At 38.1% G+C, this 14,502-nt stretch overlaps 1 protein-coding gene across 1 annotated transcript in view; it reads right to left on the reverse strand.

The window, feature by feature from the left end:
- Positions 1-6,148: 6,148 nt before the first annotated feature.
- DCHS2 (dachsous cadherin-related 2) overlaps positions 6,149-14,502 on the reverse strand; it is a 348,197-nt gene continuing 339,843 nt past the window's right edge. Inside the window, exon 20 of the mRNA XM_040331985.1 lies at positions 6,149-10,525. Within this exon, the coding sequence (XP_040187919.1) occupies positions 7,911-10,525 (2,615 nt within the window). The 3' untranslated portion in view covers positions 6,149-7,910. The remainder of the gene's footprint in view (positions 10,526-14,502) is intronic.

A 14,502-nucleotide genomic window follows, 5' to 3' on the forward strand; every position in this document is an offset into this window, starting at 1 on the left:
GCGGGAACGCGTGGGAACGGAGTTCCTGCACTTTTTTCACAGCAGGAACTCAGTTCCCTTTGCAGGACTAGAGCAGCCAAGAGCAGCCGTGCCGCCCGAGCCAATCCTTCACTAAGCAGCGATGCCCAGCTCGAGTCACTGTCAGGGGCAGGCGAACCTTAATAATCCTTTGTTACTGGCCACTTCCTGTATATGGATTCATCGGGTAGTGTGCGGGTATTCCGTCACTTCTTCAATGCCGCAATGTCTCCTGAGAGCTTTTGTCATTGTTCCCAGGAGACATTGCGAAGGTCTGCCGCGAGTTATCGTGGGATTTAGAAAGAACTTGCGGTTTAGTAATTATGCATATGAGCGTATCGTTTTTTTTTTTTGGTGGGGGAGTGGATCTTGGGTGGGAGTTCCCACACTTTTTTCCCCAGGACTTGACCCGTGTAAAACATGATATGCAAAGTTGACCAGTGTGTACACCTTGAATGATGTGTGCAACTGGCTTATGTTGGGCCCTAATGAGGAAAGTACATTCATTCAGGTATCCAAACCTGATTCTCATTTGCAACTTTCTGTTATAGTGACCGTTTACCGTATCTATTTGCCTTTTCAGCTGCCTACTGATCACAAATGTACTTTACAACATGCAGCTCTACTGTAGCTTCATTATGTCTGTATTACATATGGTTGTGCCCTGCTACAGGAGAGAGTTCTGCATAATTTACCCATCTACTCTCTGCTCACTGCTTACCACTATGTTTCAGTGCATACACTCGCGGTAAGATGACCTATGACCACTTTACTGTCACCACCTAAAATTCCACCTCAAAAAACCCCATGGACCATTTCATATAGTGACTTGGCAGTTGTGGTTTTCAGCTGCTGCTGTCTTAACAGGATGAAATGTAGGACAGTCAGGAGAACCCTAATAATGTTTACAGTGATAGAGTGAACAAAGAAACCATCACAGAAAATATATTCAAATACAAATGTGATAAACAGTTATTCTTGCCACTTTTATAAAAACAGAGGCAAAAGAAGAAGCACAATAAGTGAAGAACACAGACAGATCATTTCCACGCGAGCCCGAGGTTCAGCTGTAAAAATAAAGATGTTGCAGCGTGCCATTTGCTTTCATTACAGTCTGATAACTGTGCCTGATTTGTATATACCTATAAGCATTTGATTTGAAATATCTGGCTGTGTGTAATATCAGTAAGTAGCCAGATAGCTCTGAGCCTCCCGTGCTGCTGGACCCTACAGCAGATGAACCGTGTTATAGGGTTCAGCTAAAAATATCACTCAGCCAAGTGATGGCATTAAGCTGCAGCTGTAGCAAATAGCTGCATGGTAGTAGACAGCCAAATATGTAGTTAAATAATTAACCAACAAAGGCAACGGATCTGGTTAAATTACTTCATAAAGATTTCCTTTACCTTCCCCTGGATGGGGTTCTGTTTGACCATCACCATGGTTACAAGATTCGTAGTTCGTGGAATTCATGCTCAAAATCCCCTAAGAACTATTTTTTTTAAACCGTAATGCACTGCATGACCTTTGATTGACAGTCAGCAGGCTTAGAAGGACCAATAAAGGGGCTTTTGGATAAGCCAGGCTCCTTACTATGGAAAGGATATTGGGGCACAGATCAGCCATAGTGTCAGTGTATGGAAGCTGCTGTGAAAAGATAGGGAAAGGTGAAAAACTGCATAGTAGAGATTAGGATCAGTTAGGAAACTGTACTTTAACGTTGATTGCTAGATCTTTGGACAAACAACCCCTTGCTGTTGTTTTTTTTATGGGGGGCTTTTTGCCTGCACTTTCATTTTGTGGTTGAGGTGAGGTCAGCTGTCACCTTAAGTTGCTGTTGTGTCCATAGCAAACATTTTTTTTCGTTACGTGAGCTTATTTTCAGGGTAGTATTTTGGGTTTCCATTTATTTTAAAGTGGAACTCCAGCCCCTCCCTCCTTTTAATATTAGGACACTTACCTGTCCAGGGATCCCCTGATGTCGGCACCCCTCCCATTTTACGATCGTCTCTCAGGTGTTGCCGCTGCCATTTGTGGTAAGGGAAAGCGGCAGTGAAGGGTCACAGTCGTTCCCTACTACACTTTCTAACTGGTCCGGCGGTAGAGGAAGGAGGAGGGGGCAAACTTTCGGGGACCTATCCGCAGCCAGGTCTCCTGGAAGTGGGGACAAGTGCCTATCAAAAACAGGTCAAGAAAAGGTACCCCTGCCCCCTCCCCTCAAAAAGAGGCCAAATATGGCACCGGAGGGGGGAGGAAGCAAACAAGCAGAGCTTAAATTAGTTGTAAACCCTCATTTTTTTTTTAATAACACACATATCATACTTACCTCCACTGTGCAGTTCGTTTTGCACAGAGTGGCTCCAAACATTGTCTTCTGGGGTTCCCCAGTGGCGATCTTGGCTCCTCCCCACATCCGCAAACCCCTAGGAGAAGTGCCATATAGTGCTCTATCAACACATATCACATTATGGGAAGGCCTGGAAAATTGGGGGGAAAATAAATTTTTTCCGTGTTTTTTAAAGCTTTTTTTTGTTTTGTTTTCTGGAAAAATTGAAAAAAAAAGTGTGGAATATGTTCTCTTACAATGCTAAATAATAGATCTATGACATAGTATTCAAACTATATAACAAAGACCTTGATTAAAGATTTAATATGTAAAGTCTTAAACTATTGCAAGTTCTCTCAGCTGAAACAAGCAAATCCTGGAATACAATTCAAGTAGCACTGTACTTCTCAATGCAGTTCTCAAACAAGAGAAATATGCATATCTGCCACTAGGCGCACTTCAGGGGAAAGGCTCCAGTTTAGTTGTGGGATCCATCTTGTACCAGTTGGGTGATTGTTGGGATACAGTAGATGCTAGTTTCTGTCCTCTCAGGCATTAATTGACAAGTAAAAGGGTAAATTTGTCTGACAAATTAGTGTGTCTTTATGACATTTAAATGATTCCTATTAATGTTTTACGCCAGCACAGTATAATGTCTACCTATAGTCTGGTCAGTAAAAGCATGTTATAAAATGAGATGATGAGGACCATAATAAAAGTGCAAGAAGCTCCAGTGTTCTCATTCCAGAAACAATCTTTCTGCTTTTGGATCATCATAAAGCGTTTCTTCACCAGCAGCATCTTGAAGTAAGGACGTGTTACAAACCACTGCCTCACAAAAATACACAATACCTTAATTTATAGATAAAATAACACTTGAAAATCAGGAGAACATTGATCAAGCTCTTCCAAGTGCAATATATGCTTTTGGATCAGCATTGTCAATAACTGAAAATGCATATGGGCAGGAAGATTTTACATTATTATGAGGGTGGCTATCTGGTCTCATGTATAGTTTAAATGTTCTTAACATTTAACATATACAGTCCTTGTTATTATATTTGAAATAAAAATACAATTTTAAAAAGCAAATTTTGTTTATTTACTTAATAAGCTGTACTTTTGTTTCAAGCATAATGTATTTGTAAAACTACTCTACACTAATTTTTTTCCATTTTTCCAAAATTTCCATTTTTCAGAAAAAAAAAAACAGATAAAAAACGTTTTTTCTCATAGCTTGAACATTTCTGGAAATTTTCCATCTCTAGTTGAACCCACGTCCTTAACCACAGTTAATTTTGGTCATGAAATTCTTTTGAAAGCTTCTATTAGCATTTAAAATGATTAAGCATTCCCATCCCTGATTATTGATTTAGTTATTCCCTATTTGTCTGCTGATATGGAGCTGTCAGTACATTAGAAAATTATATTCAAATACAGGCTCCATATCACCAGAAAACCCTCCCATATTTGTGAAGGCTTCTTATGGAATGCTGTAGGTTTGGCAGAGTCAAAATTTGTTGGCATATGGTCTGGGGGGGGGGGGTTGAAGGAGGGGTCAGTCGAGTGTCTCAGGAAAGGAAAGTTATGATAAGTATTTGAATATGCAGAATATAAGTAGAAATGGCCACTGAACCTCCTCAAAACTTCAGTTCAGTGTCCCCTGTACTGGCAAATCCCACACTAACAAAAATTTCCTGTTTCATGGTCTAGCATCAACTGACAATACCATTGTGTTCCACAAATACCATCAAAACATACAACATCAACAAATATAAAACTATGAAGCTTTTCTGTTTTACATGACTTATTTATTGATACAAAAATTAAAACCAAGGCAATTGGTTTACATTTTTGTATAAATGAGCAGGTCTTCTAAAAGAAAAAAGCATGATGGATTATGTTTGTAGTAGTATTTTCAGTCTTTGGTAGTTCATAAAACAGGATTTTTTGTCAGTGTAATGCTGCGTACACACAGTCGTTTTTCGGCATGAAAAAAAACGAAATTTTTCAGCATGTCCAAAAAACAAATTTTTTCCAACTTCATCATTAAAAACAATGTTGCCCACACACCATCGTTTTTTAAAAATGATGAACAAAGTGCAGTGACGTACAACACGTACCACGGCACTCTGAAGGGGAAGTTCTATTCGCCTTTGGGCTGCTTTTAGCTGATTCCTTGTTAGTAAAAGATGATTCGCGCTTTTTTGGCTGTTACAGCGTGATGAATGTGCTTACTCCATTATGAATGGTAGTTTTACCTGAACCCGCTTCTGGGCATGCGCGGGTTTTAAACGTCGTTTTAGCCCACACACGATCATTTCTTACAACCCGAAAAACGACATTTAAAAAAACGACATTAAAAAATACAGCATGTTCGAATTTTTTTTTGTGAAGCCCACACACGATGATTTTAAATGATGTTTTTAAAAATGTCTGTTTTTTTCATGCCGAAAAATGACCGTGTGTACACGGCATAAGTGTTTAAATGAGGTTTTTAAAAATGTCTGTTTTTTTCATGCCGAAAAATGACCGTGTGTACACGGCATAAGTATTTGAATACTATTTTCTGATTCTGATTTCCAAGACTGATGGTAAATCAGGTAAGCATCAGTATATATTTAGATACTTCTCACCAGTTACAAGGATACAAGAATTGCTGCGGTTGCATGAGTGAATGGGCCTTGAAAAAATAGGAGGTTTGCTCCAACACCATCTTTCTACACCACTTGCTACTGCTGTAGCTGGTCAACCTTCACATTACACATCTTCCTGCTCATCCCCGTAGTTCATCCACTTTCCTGCAGCTGTCATTTAGCACCAAAATAGTTCTATATGTTACACTGCTAGCAAATGACAGTGGAAGAAAAGTGAAGGATTCATGACAACAGACCCAAAAAGTAAGTTGGGGTGTTTAATGTTACTATGAATGGCATCACAAGGTCAGAGAAGGGGACTATCAACACTTGCAGGGATAGGGTAAAGACAGTTCCTATCTTCCATTGATGAAACACCTGCAGGAAAATTAAGTGCTAGATACACAACAATAAATTCCAAATAACATCGGCAAACATGGAGTTCTCTAAAATGCGTAAAGTAATACATCTTACTTTGCATTTATATGCACACAGTTTCGCAAGTACTAAACTTTGAAAGTCATATCTTTCAGGCTGCTACAAATATATGATCATACACATTCTAAGTTCTTATATCCATGGGGTTATCTATAATGGTACTAATACATCAGGATTATAACAGGACATTGTTATGAATTACATTTTTTCTGCTAAAATCTAATTTGGCAGTTTCCACATTTTTTGGAAGATTATTAAATCATCAGGTTAAAGAAAAACTTTTTGGAGCAAAACATGTGTCTTTTTTTAACTACTGAAGAAACACAATGATTTTTCCAACATCTTTTGTGTCCTCCATGAATATATAACTTATTATTTTTTTTATATATAAAAGAATAATAGAAAGGGAGGACCCCTACTATGTAAACATCCAACGAGTGTATGTAAGGATTGAGAGAGTTTAAAAACTCTCTCAAATTTTTTTTTTCATACAAATACTGCCTTATGATATACCCACAAAGTCCGCCTTTTTTTAGAGAGTTTTTAAACGCTCTCAATCCTTATATATAGAAGAATAATACAAATTTGGCAGTTTCCACGTTTTTCGAGCAGAACTTTTTTTTAACTACTTAAGAAACACAAAGATTTTTCCAACATCTTTTGTGTGCCCCATGAATATATAACATATATTGTTTTTTTTTTTTATATATAAAAGAATAATACAAATCTATCATGTCAAATTGTATTGTGTTTAAATATCTTTTGCTTAAAAATTGACAAATAAATGATACAAACGTTTCATCAAGGTATGATGTATTAATATAAAGCATAAAAATACATTGGACTTTATTTATAAACAGCAAATTAATTGGAAATTGAGTTGCTGCCCATAGCAACCAGATTATAGCTACTGTATCAGGTTAAAATAATCTTAGTTTTGTATCTTTCAAATACATCCAGATTTAGCAAGGGTAACACATGTCTTCTGGATGGATCTACAGCATTTTGTCATATGATTATGTTCTGTGCTCTTAGTACACAAGTATAATTGTGCTACTCTAGCTTGCTGCATGGTAAAATCTATAAATAGTTGTGCTGCGGGCTGGAGTAGGTTTTACCTAATCAACTGAATGGTAGTAAAGGGATTAGTATAGACAGCAAAAGTAAAGCTGGAGAAGGTTGGTGGCCATGGGGATGATGGGGGGGGGGGGCTCTGATATTACCACAGTGCATTAACCACATGCCTGGGTGAAACAGAAATCCCCCTTGGGAGGGTGTGATTTATCTATGCAGTCCATTGATAAAGTCCATACAGTAATTTCAACTGGGATATGCATAACACCTGGTCGGTATGGGCAAACCACCTAATTTCAACATATTTACATTAATGAAATCCACTATGGCAATATGACAATCACCCATAGCGGTACATAAGTAGACATACATTCTTCACTCCATAAATTATGTTTGCCGAGGTATACATTTATTTCCTGCTGGAGTGGTTTTTAACAATGAGCTCTATCAGGTTCCATACTAGTGTTTATAGGAAAATAAAATATTGTACCAATAATAACAGTTACTGTATAGGATTATGAAACAATGTAATCTTTCCACCAATCATGGCCTTAGTATAAGGCTGAATAGTGAAATAAGCAACTTTGTAAATAGCATATCTCTCTTACTCCATTATGCATGTGTAGGTCTTTAAAATGTATACTGTACCCAGTGACAAATGTTTATATTTTTTTCTGTTTGCCATGGAGGTGTGTTTACTGTTATGCATAGCTGCTCAGCCTGGACAACGCATTCTATGTGTTTCCAGATCCACTATGGGAGCAAACATTGTTTTCATCTGGACTCACTGGGTTAATTTTTTTCTGTTGGGCTCCCAGAATACAGTAAGAGCTCCACAAGCATAAGGGAACAAGCTAATAAATGCCATATACACAGTTCACAGTTTAGTAATTCTGCATTTCAATATCAAATCTATAAGAAAGCTAGATTTGGGAAATTTAAGGATCTCTGTATTACAGTTATTTCTCTAACTGTAAATGTCAGTTATTTTTATAGATGGCAATATGTGTCATCCAGTCCATGTACATAATTCTTTAGTGCAGTCCATAAATATTAATTTCTACTAATGGTAGTATTATAATATATTTAAATGCTGGTAAATACTGGCCAGTTACAATGAAGTTACTGCTTGCACACATGAGTTTTGATTGAAACTGTTCATGCACTGTTGCGGGATTACAGTTATCCATACATGGGACAGGTATAGATGTGTGGAACAAAATGTTAGCCTGCAAGTAAAATCCAGAGCAATAACCTACTTGACACTTTTTGATTGGCTAAGATGTATGCTGTATCAAAAAATGTACTGTAGGTAGAGTACAAATGTAACAATTGACAAACAATGCAGAGTCAAGCTGATTAGTTTAGACATGCCCTTTCTGATCCTCATAAGTGTCCATAATTGAAAACATTCATTTTTACACCTGAAACTCTTGCTGTATTAGCAATTCTTCAGAGAGAGCAGGCACTGAAGTTCCACTGAGACCTGAATGCACAGGCGAGGTGGAAGGAGTGTGGACTGTGAGCATAGATAAGGAAGGAGAAAAGTTTGGGGGCATGACTGAAGACTGGCATGCCAGACTGGAGAAAAATGGAGAACGGGGATATTTTACAAAGGTTTGTCCTGACATAATAGTTGGCATTCGAGGTGGTACAGCTCTTATCCCTGGCTGTGCAACAGATGTAATAAGAGGGGGTGGGAAAATAAAAGGCTTCTTTTGCTTTTGTACATTCCTGTTCATATTTTCATCTTTTAGTCTGCCAATGTCACCAAAAACAGAGGAAAGAGTCTGAAACCTGGGCTCCCAACTAAGCAGGTAATCCCAGTTATAGCTTCCTCTCAAGTCCTCATCAGAAGCTACTAAAGATGCCAGAGAACCGTATCTAGAATCATAGGACATGGGGACATAGATATAGTCTTGATTGATATCTGGCAAAGTGTTTTTGTCCTTTGGATTTGGGTCATTACTGTGGTGGGTGGGTGGCAGTTCTGTTTTGCAGGTATAATGTACTTGACCCTCTCCATTACCATTGTCCTCCTTAACAATCTCAACACTTTCATTCCTTTCTGAACCAATCACCACATCTGTTTCATCTGACTCACATGAAAGCAGATCAGACTCTCTTGGAATTCCAGAGTCTGGAACTCGTGAACCTCTTTCACTCAGAACAGAGCCAGATTCTTTTCTAATAGGATATTCATTGATCATCTTTATTTCTTCATCTTCAGCAGTTTCCCCTTCTGTGGAGCCATGACCACTTGAGTCTGAATTCCTGCATTTGTTCCCAGTGTCTTTCTTTTCTCTGATGCCAACTAATCCTAACCACTCTGATGTGTCTGGAGTTATGCCGTTCTTAACATTTTCAAACTTTGGACATTCATCAGGCATGCAGTCTTTAACATTTGACTTTGGAAGTGCAGGGATGGCAGCTTCTTTTATCCCACAAGCATTTACTACATCTTTGTGCTTGTATCTAAGAATAATTCCAATAAGGCTTATTGCCAGTAGCAAGAAAACCACAAACGAAATGCTAAAACTAATGGAAAGTATGTTTGCTGACATACCAAAGTAGCCCTCTAGAGCTGTTGAAATGTTAACTCGAACAGTACAAGTTGATGACTTTGAGTCTAACTTTGGGCTTTGAGCTTTTACTACTAACTCCAAAATGTCATCATTTTTCTTAGCATTACTTCTTATTTTATGAACACTTCTGGTTAGATATATAGCTCCGCTCGTAACATTAACAGAAAAAAACGGGGAAGGTTTTTCAAGTGAATAGTGGACAACACCATCATCTCCTTCATCCTTGTCTGAAGCTCCCACTTTACCAACGATTTCTCCAGGTTTATTTTCTAGAGGCAAATCAAATAAATACTGATCCTCATGAAACACAGGTGGAAACTCATCCTGTCCATTAATGTCCACATGTAGTAAAATACAAGCTGTAGATTCACTTTTATCTTTCACCTGAACAATAAGGCAGTATCTCTTCTGTGACTCAAAGTCAACTTTATACTTGGTATAAATATCTCCAGTTAATGAGTCTATGAAAAATGTATCTTGGCCTTTCGGTTCGTTTGGGCAAGTTGAAGGAATAGAGTAACTCAAGACACCAAATGGCCCAGAATCCAGATCAATAGCATTGGCTCTACATACTGGTGTAAAAGGGGGCATGTTTTCATATAGACTGCAGCTTAAACTGTTGAATATGAATTTTGGTATGAAGTCATTATCATCAAGCACATTTATGTAGAGTTTTGAAAAGGCATCATGCTTTCCATTTCCCCAACCATCAGTAGCCTTTATAATTAAAGTATAGATCATTGCAGCTTCATAATCCAGATGGTATACTAATGTGACAGTACCATTTCTTGGATCTATTGTGAAAAATCCTTCATCATTCCCAGACACTATACTGTAAATTATTTCTGCATTCTCTCCACTGTCAATATCATTGGCTGAAACAGATATCACTTCACTTTTTATGGGATGATGTTCTTGGATGCTAACATGATATTCACTACTCTGCAGTAGAGGAGGATTGTCATTTGAATCAATAATAGATATCAGGACAGTGGTGCTGGAACTTAAAGAAGGTAATCCTCGATCTGAGGCAATTAACAGTAGCTTATGGTTTCTGTTGATTTCATAGTCCAAAATCCCATTTATAGCTAGTTTTCCAGTAACAACAAAAGGAGGCTGGGAAAGAATTCCAACACTTTCCACAATAAACATGTTTTGCAAATTTCCACTAGCAATCGAAAAGTCAATGTATCCATTTTCACGGGTCCAGTCAAAATCCGTCGCTGTGAAAGTGAGAATGATTTCCCCAATGGATGTATTTTCTCTGACATGGATCTGGTAAACCTCCTCTGAAAATATTGGTGCATGATTATTTGTATCGTATACCTGGAGCTCAATAATCACAGTTGAGGTTAAAACTGGGAAACCATTGTCCTGAGCTTCTACCAAAATTGGAATCACTGTATTATTGTCCTTGATTTCCACTGGGGTATCTGTATGTATTGAACCTGAAAAACAAAACAAAAAAAAAAACATTTAAACAGTAGGTCAATAATTGTTATAAAATATAACACTGTGGCTTACTGATTCTGCAGTACAGTAAACTACAACAGGAAATGGACAAAGCAAAGTATTAAAGATCTGGATCAGGGTTTTTAAAAGTCTGCTCATTTAAAGAGGAGGAGTGACATGACCGTGACAATTTGGGATTTGATCTGGAGCATTTAGATGCAATTGACTACATTTGTAAATTCAAAATAAAAAATAAATCTAAAACATATGCATAAAACTGCAATATGATGCAATTTGCAGACCAGTTAGGGCATCTTTTTAGATCTCACCAGCTGGTAAGCCCAGGTATGCTGGCCAGGCTAATGATTTGCCATTGTCACATGTTTACCAGAGGCCTAAAACATGCAGTAAAGAGTGCAGTTTTTGGGTTCTGCTTTACTTTGTAGGGGGAAATAATTTAGTCAAATTGAAGCAACATGAAGTATCTGTGACATTGCGTTCCTGCTGCTTTACAAGCTTGCAAGGCAGCGTGGGGGCGTTTATATAGTAGAGAAAAAGATAATTAGAGAAAGATGTTGTAGAACATTGTGAGGTTATGTTAGACATATGGCTGCTGCATATGTTACAATAAATGTAGATAAATGGCTAGCAGAGATTAAAATAAGAAGATTCAGAAGATTTTATATTGATACATCAGTGACTCAGAGCTTTATGAATTGGAAATGGTATGAATGAGCTGGATGAGAATGAGTATGTTATTTTACATTTAATCAATGAATGGGTTTGTTGAAAAAAACAAAGCCCTTAACTTGTAAAGAGCTGATGGGAGCAAGAAACCTCTGTCTGCTGCACAAATGTTTCTTTCCAAGGCCTCCACATGGACCACCGTTTTGTCCTTTTCCATAGCTAAGTAACATAGCGCATATCTATGATTAAAAATCGGCAAGGAACCCTCCTCTCTATATCATTTAAACTACCCTCTGATAAATGCTAAAATCATTGGAGAGATGGAGGCATGGATGGACCTAATTCTGTCACTATTCAGGAGATGCCACTTAACTTTTCCCATCTTTTATATCCATTACATAGTATACCTTTCCTTATTAAGCACAGTGATATGCATAGGATACACAAAGCTATGATATCTTTGGTGTGGCTCAATAAAAAACTTTTTATAGCTTTATCTAAATGTTATCTCCCGAAGAGTGAAGACAGGGTGAACCTTCTAAATATCAGAGAATATAATCTTGCTTGTCTCCTTCGTAATGGCTTGGATTGGATACTGCAAGCCTCATGTTAGAAAAATTATGCCTTTTAGAATAAGAAATGGTATCCCCATTTAACTTATCTGCTATATTAAATTCCAGACTTAAGTCGGCACCTAAATTGTTACAAAGCTGTCTTGCCGAGTGAACAGGTTTGGCAGGACACAATGGTGGTGTGAACATTGCATGGCCGATAACTTTACATGATGGGAAGTGCATGGATTTATTAAGATGAAAGTAGTATCCACAACCAGTGAAAAAAAATTCCACGAGCCAGAGAAAGCTTTAACCTTTAAATTTTTTCCCTTAATGTTGCCTTGCAGTGAACATTACACCAATGTTTCACCTAATATGAAACAGTATCTTACATGACAAATCGAGCTAATGCAAAATTGTACACTATGCCTAATTATCAGGTGTGGTTTCAGCGTTCAAGAATAAACTAGTGAAGTGTGCAGAGTTAAGGGGGTTGTGAGCAGACAGGTGAACAGAACAGAGCTGGATAAAGTACAAAATAAGAAGATTTTAAAAATAGGTTTTGTTAACAGCTGATGGCAATATCCTCTTCACCTGTTCACATCCATGGTTTTCATATTTTTGTGAGGAGCTGCAAGGACCTCCAAGGTCTTGATGTGACAATGATATCTTAACCTTCAAGTGGTACTGCAATAAAACCACTCATGCATAAACATACCCACTAGCAAGCGCATATGTTTATTCACTGCGCAGACAACCTGGATCTAAATGGAACATTAATGACTGACTATTAATTTATATATAGATTTAGTAGTGGGTACTCCAATGGCCTATACAGGGAGTGCAGAATTATTAGGCAAATGAGTATTTTGACCACATCATCCTCTTTATGCATGTTGTCTTACTCCAAGCTGTATAGGCTCGAAAGCCTACTACCAATTAAGCATATTAGGTGATGTACATCTCTGTAATGAGAAGGTGTGTGGTCTAATGACATCAACACCCTATATCAGGTGTGCAGAATTATTAGTCAACTTCCTTTCCTTTGGCAAAATGGGTCAAAAGAAGGACTTGACAGGCTCAGAAAAGTCAAAAATAGTGAGATATCTTGCAGAGGGATGCAGCACTCTTAAAATTGCAAAGCTTCTGAAGCGTGATCATCGAACAATCAAGCGTTTCATTCAAAATAGTCAACAGGGTCGCAAGAAGCGTGTGGAAAAACCAAGGCGCAAAATAACTGCCCATGAACTGAGAAAAGTCAAGCGTGCAGCTGCCAAGATGCCACTTGCCACCAGTTTGGCCATATTTCAGAGCTACAACATCACTGGAGTGCCCAAAAGCACAAGGTGTGCAATACTCAGAGACATGGCCAAGGTAAGAAAGGCTGAAAGACGACCACCACTGAACAAGACACACAAGCTGAAACGTCAAGACTGGGCCAAGAAATATCTCAAGACTGATTTTTCTAAGGTTTTATGGACTGATGAAATGAGAGTGAGTCTTGATGGGCCAGATGGATGGGCCCGTGGCTGGATTGGTAAAGGGCAGAGAGCTCCAGTCCGACTCAGACGCCAGCAAGGTGGAGGTGGAGTACTGGTTTGGGCTGGTATCATCAAAGATGAGCTTGTGGGGCCTTTTCGGGTTGAGGATGGAGTCAAGCTCAACTCCCAGTCCTACTGCCAGTTTCTGGAAGACACATTCTTCAAGCAGTGGTACAGGAAGAAGTCTGCATCCTTCAAGAAAAACATGATTTTCATGCAGGACAATGCTCCATCACACGCGTCCAAGTACTCCACAGCGTGGCTGGCAAGAAAGGGTATAAAAGAAGAAAAACTAATGACATGGCCTCCTTGTTCACCTGATCTGAACCCCATTGAGAACCTGTGGTCCATCATCAAATGTGAGATTTACAAGGAGGGAAAACAGTACACCTCTCTGAACAGTGTCTGGGAGGCTGTGGTTGCTGCTGCACGCAATGTTGATGGTGAACAGATCAAAACACTGACATAATCCATGGATGGCAGGCTTTTGAGTGTCCTTGCAAAGAAAGGTGGCTATATTGGTCACTGATTTGTTTTTGTTTTGTTTTTGAATGTCAGAAATGTATATTTGTGAATGTTGAGATGTTTTATTGGTTTCACTGGTAAAAATAAATAATTGAAATGGGTATATATTTTTTTTTTGTTAAGTTGCCTAATAATTATGCACAGTAATAGTCACCTGCACACACAGATATCCCCCTAAAATAGCTAAAACTAAAAACAAACTAAAAACTACTTCCAAAAATATTCAGCTTTGATATTAATGAGTTTTTTGGGTTCATTGAGAACATGGTTGTTGTTCAATAATAAAATGAATCCTCAAAAATACAACTTGCCTAATAATTCTGCACTCCCTGTACATAGTGTACATTTAGCCTTTAAATAGTTGTGAGTATTTGTGTCAGTTCATAAACTTTATTTAGTCTTACCAAAAATAGGTTTGGCGCACAAATGTGGCCTGGGTTGATTTATAATTGTCAGAACTGGTATTCCCTGCACAACAGAGTCAATGTGTGATTGGAGTCATGCATGGATTGTGCAAGTAGCACAATTTTATAGTTTACATAGAGAAACCCACTATTTTTTCCAGGTAGCAGTGGATGTTGTGTTTATTTACAGCAATCTAGCAGAACTTATTTTTTTATCTCATGCTTATTGGGGTAAAGTGCTCTGAAAAAAAAAATGCACACT

The sequence above is a fragment of the Rana temporaria genome, chromosome 1 (assembly GCF_905171775.1).
Source record: "Rana temporaria chromosome 1, aRanTem1.1, whole genome shotgun sequence".
In the NCBI taxonomy this organism is placed as follows: domain Eukaryota; kingdom Metazoa; phylum Chordata; class Amphibia; order Anura; family Ranidae; genus Rana; species Rana temporaria.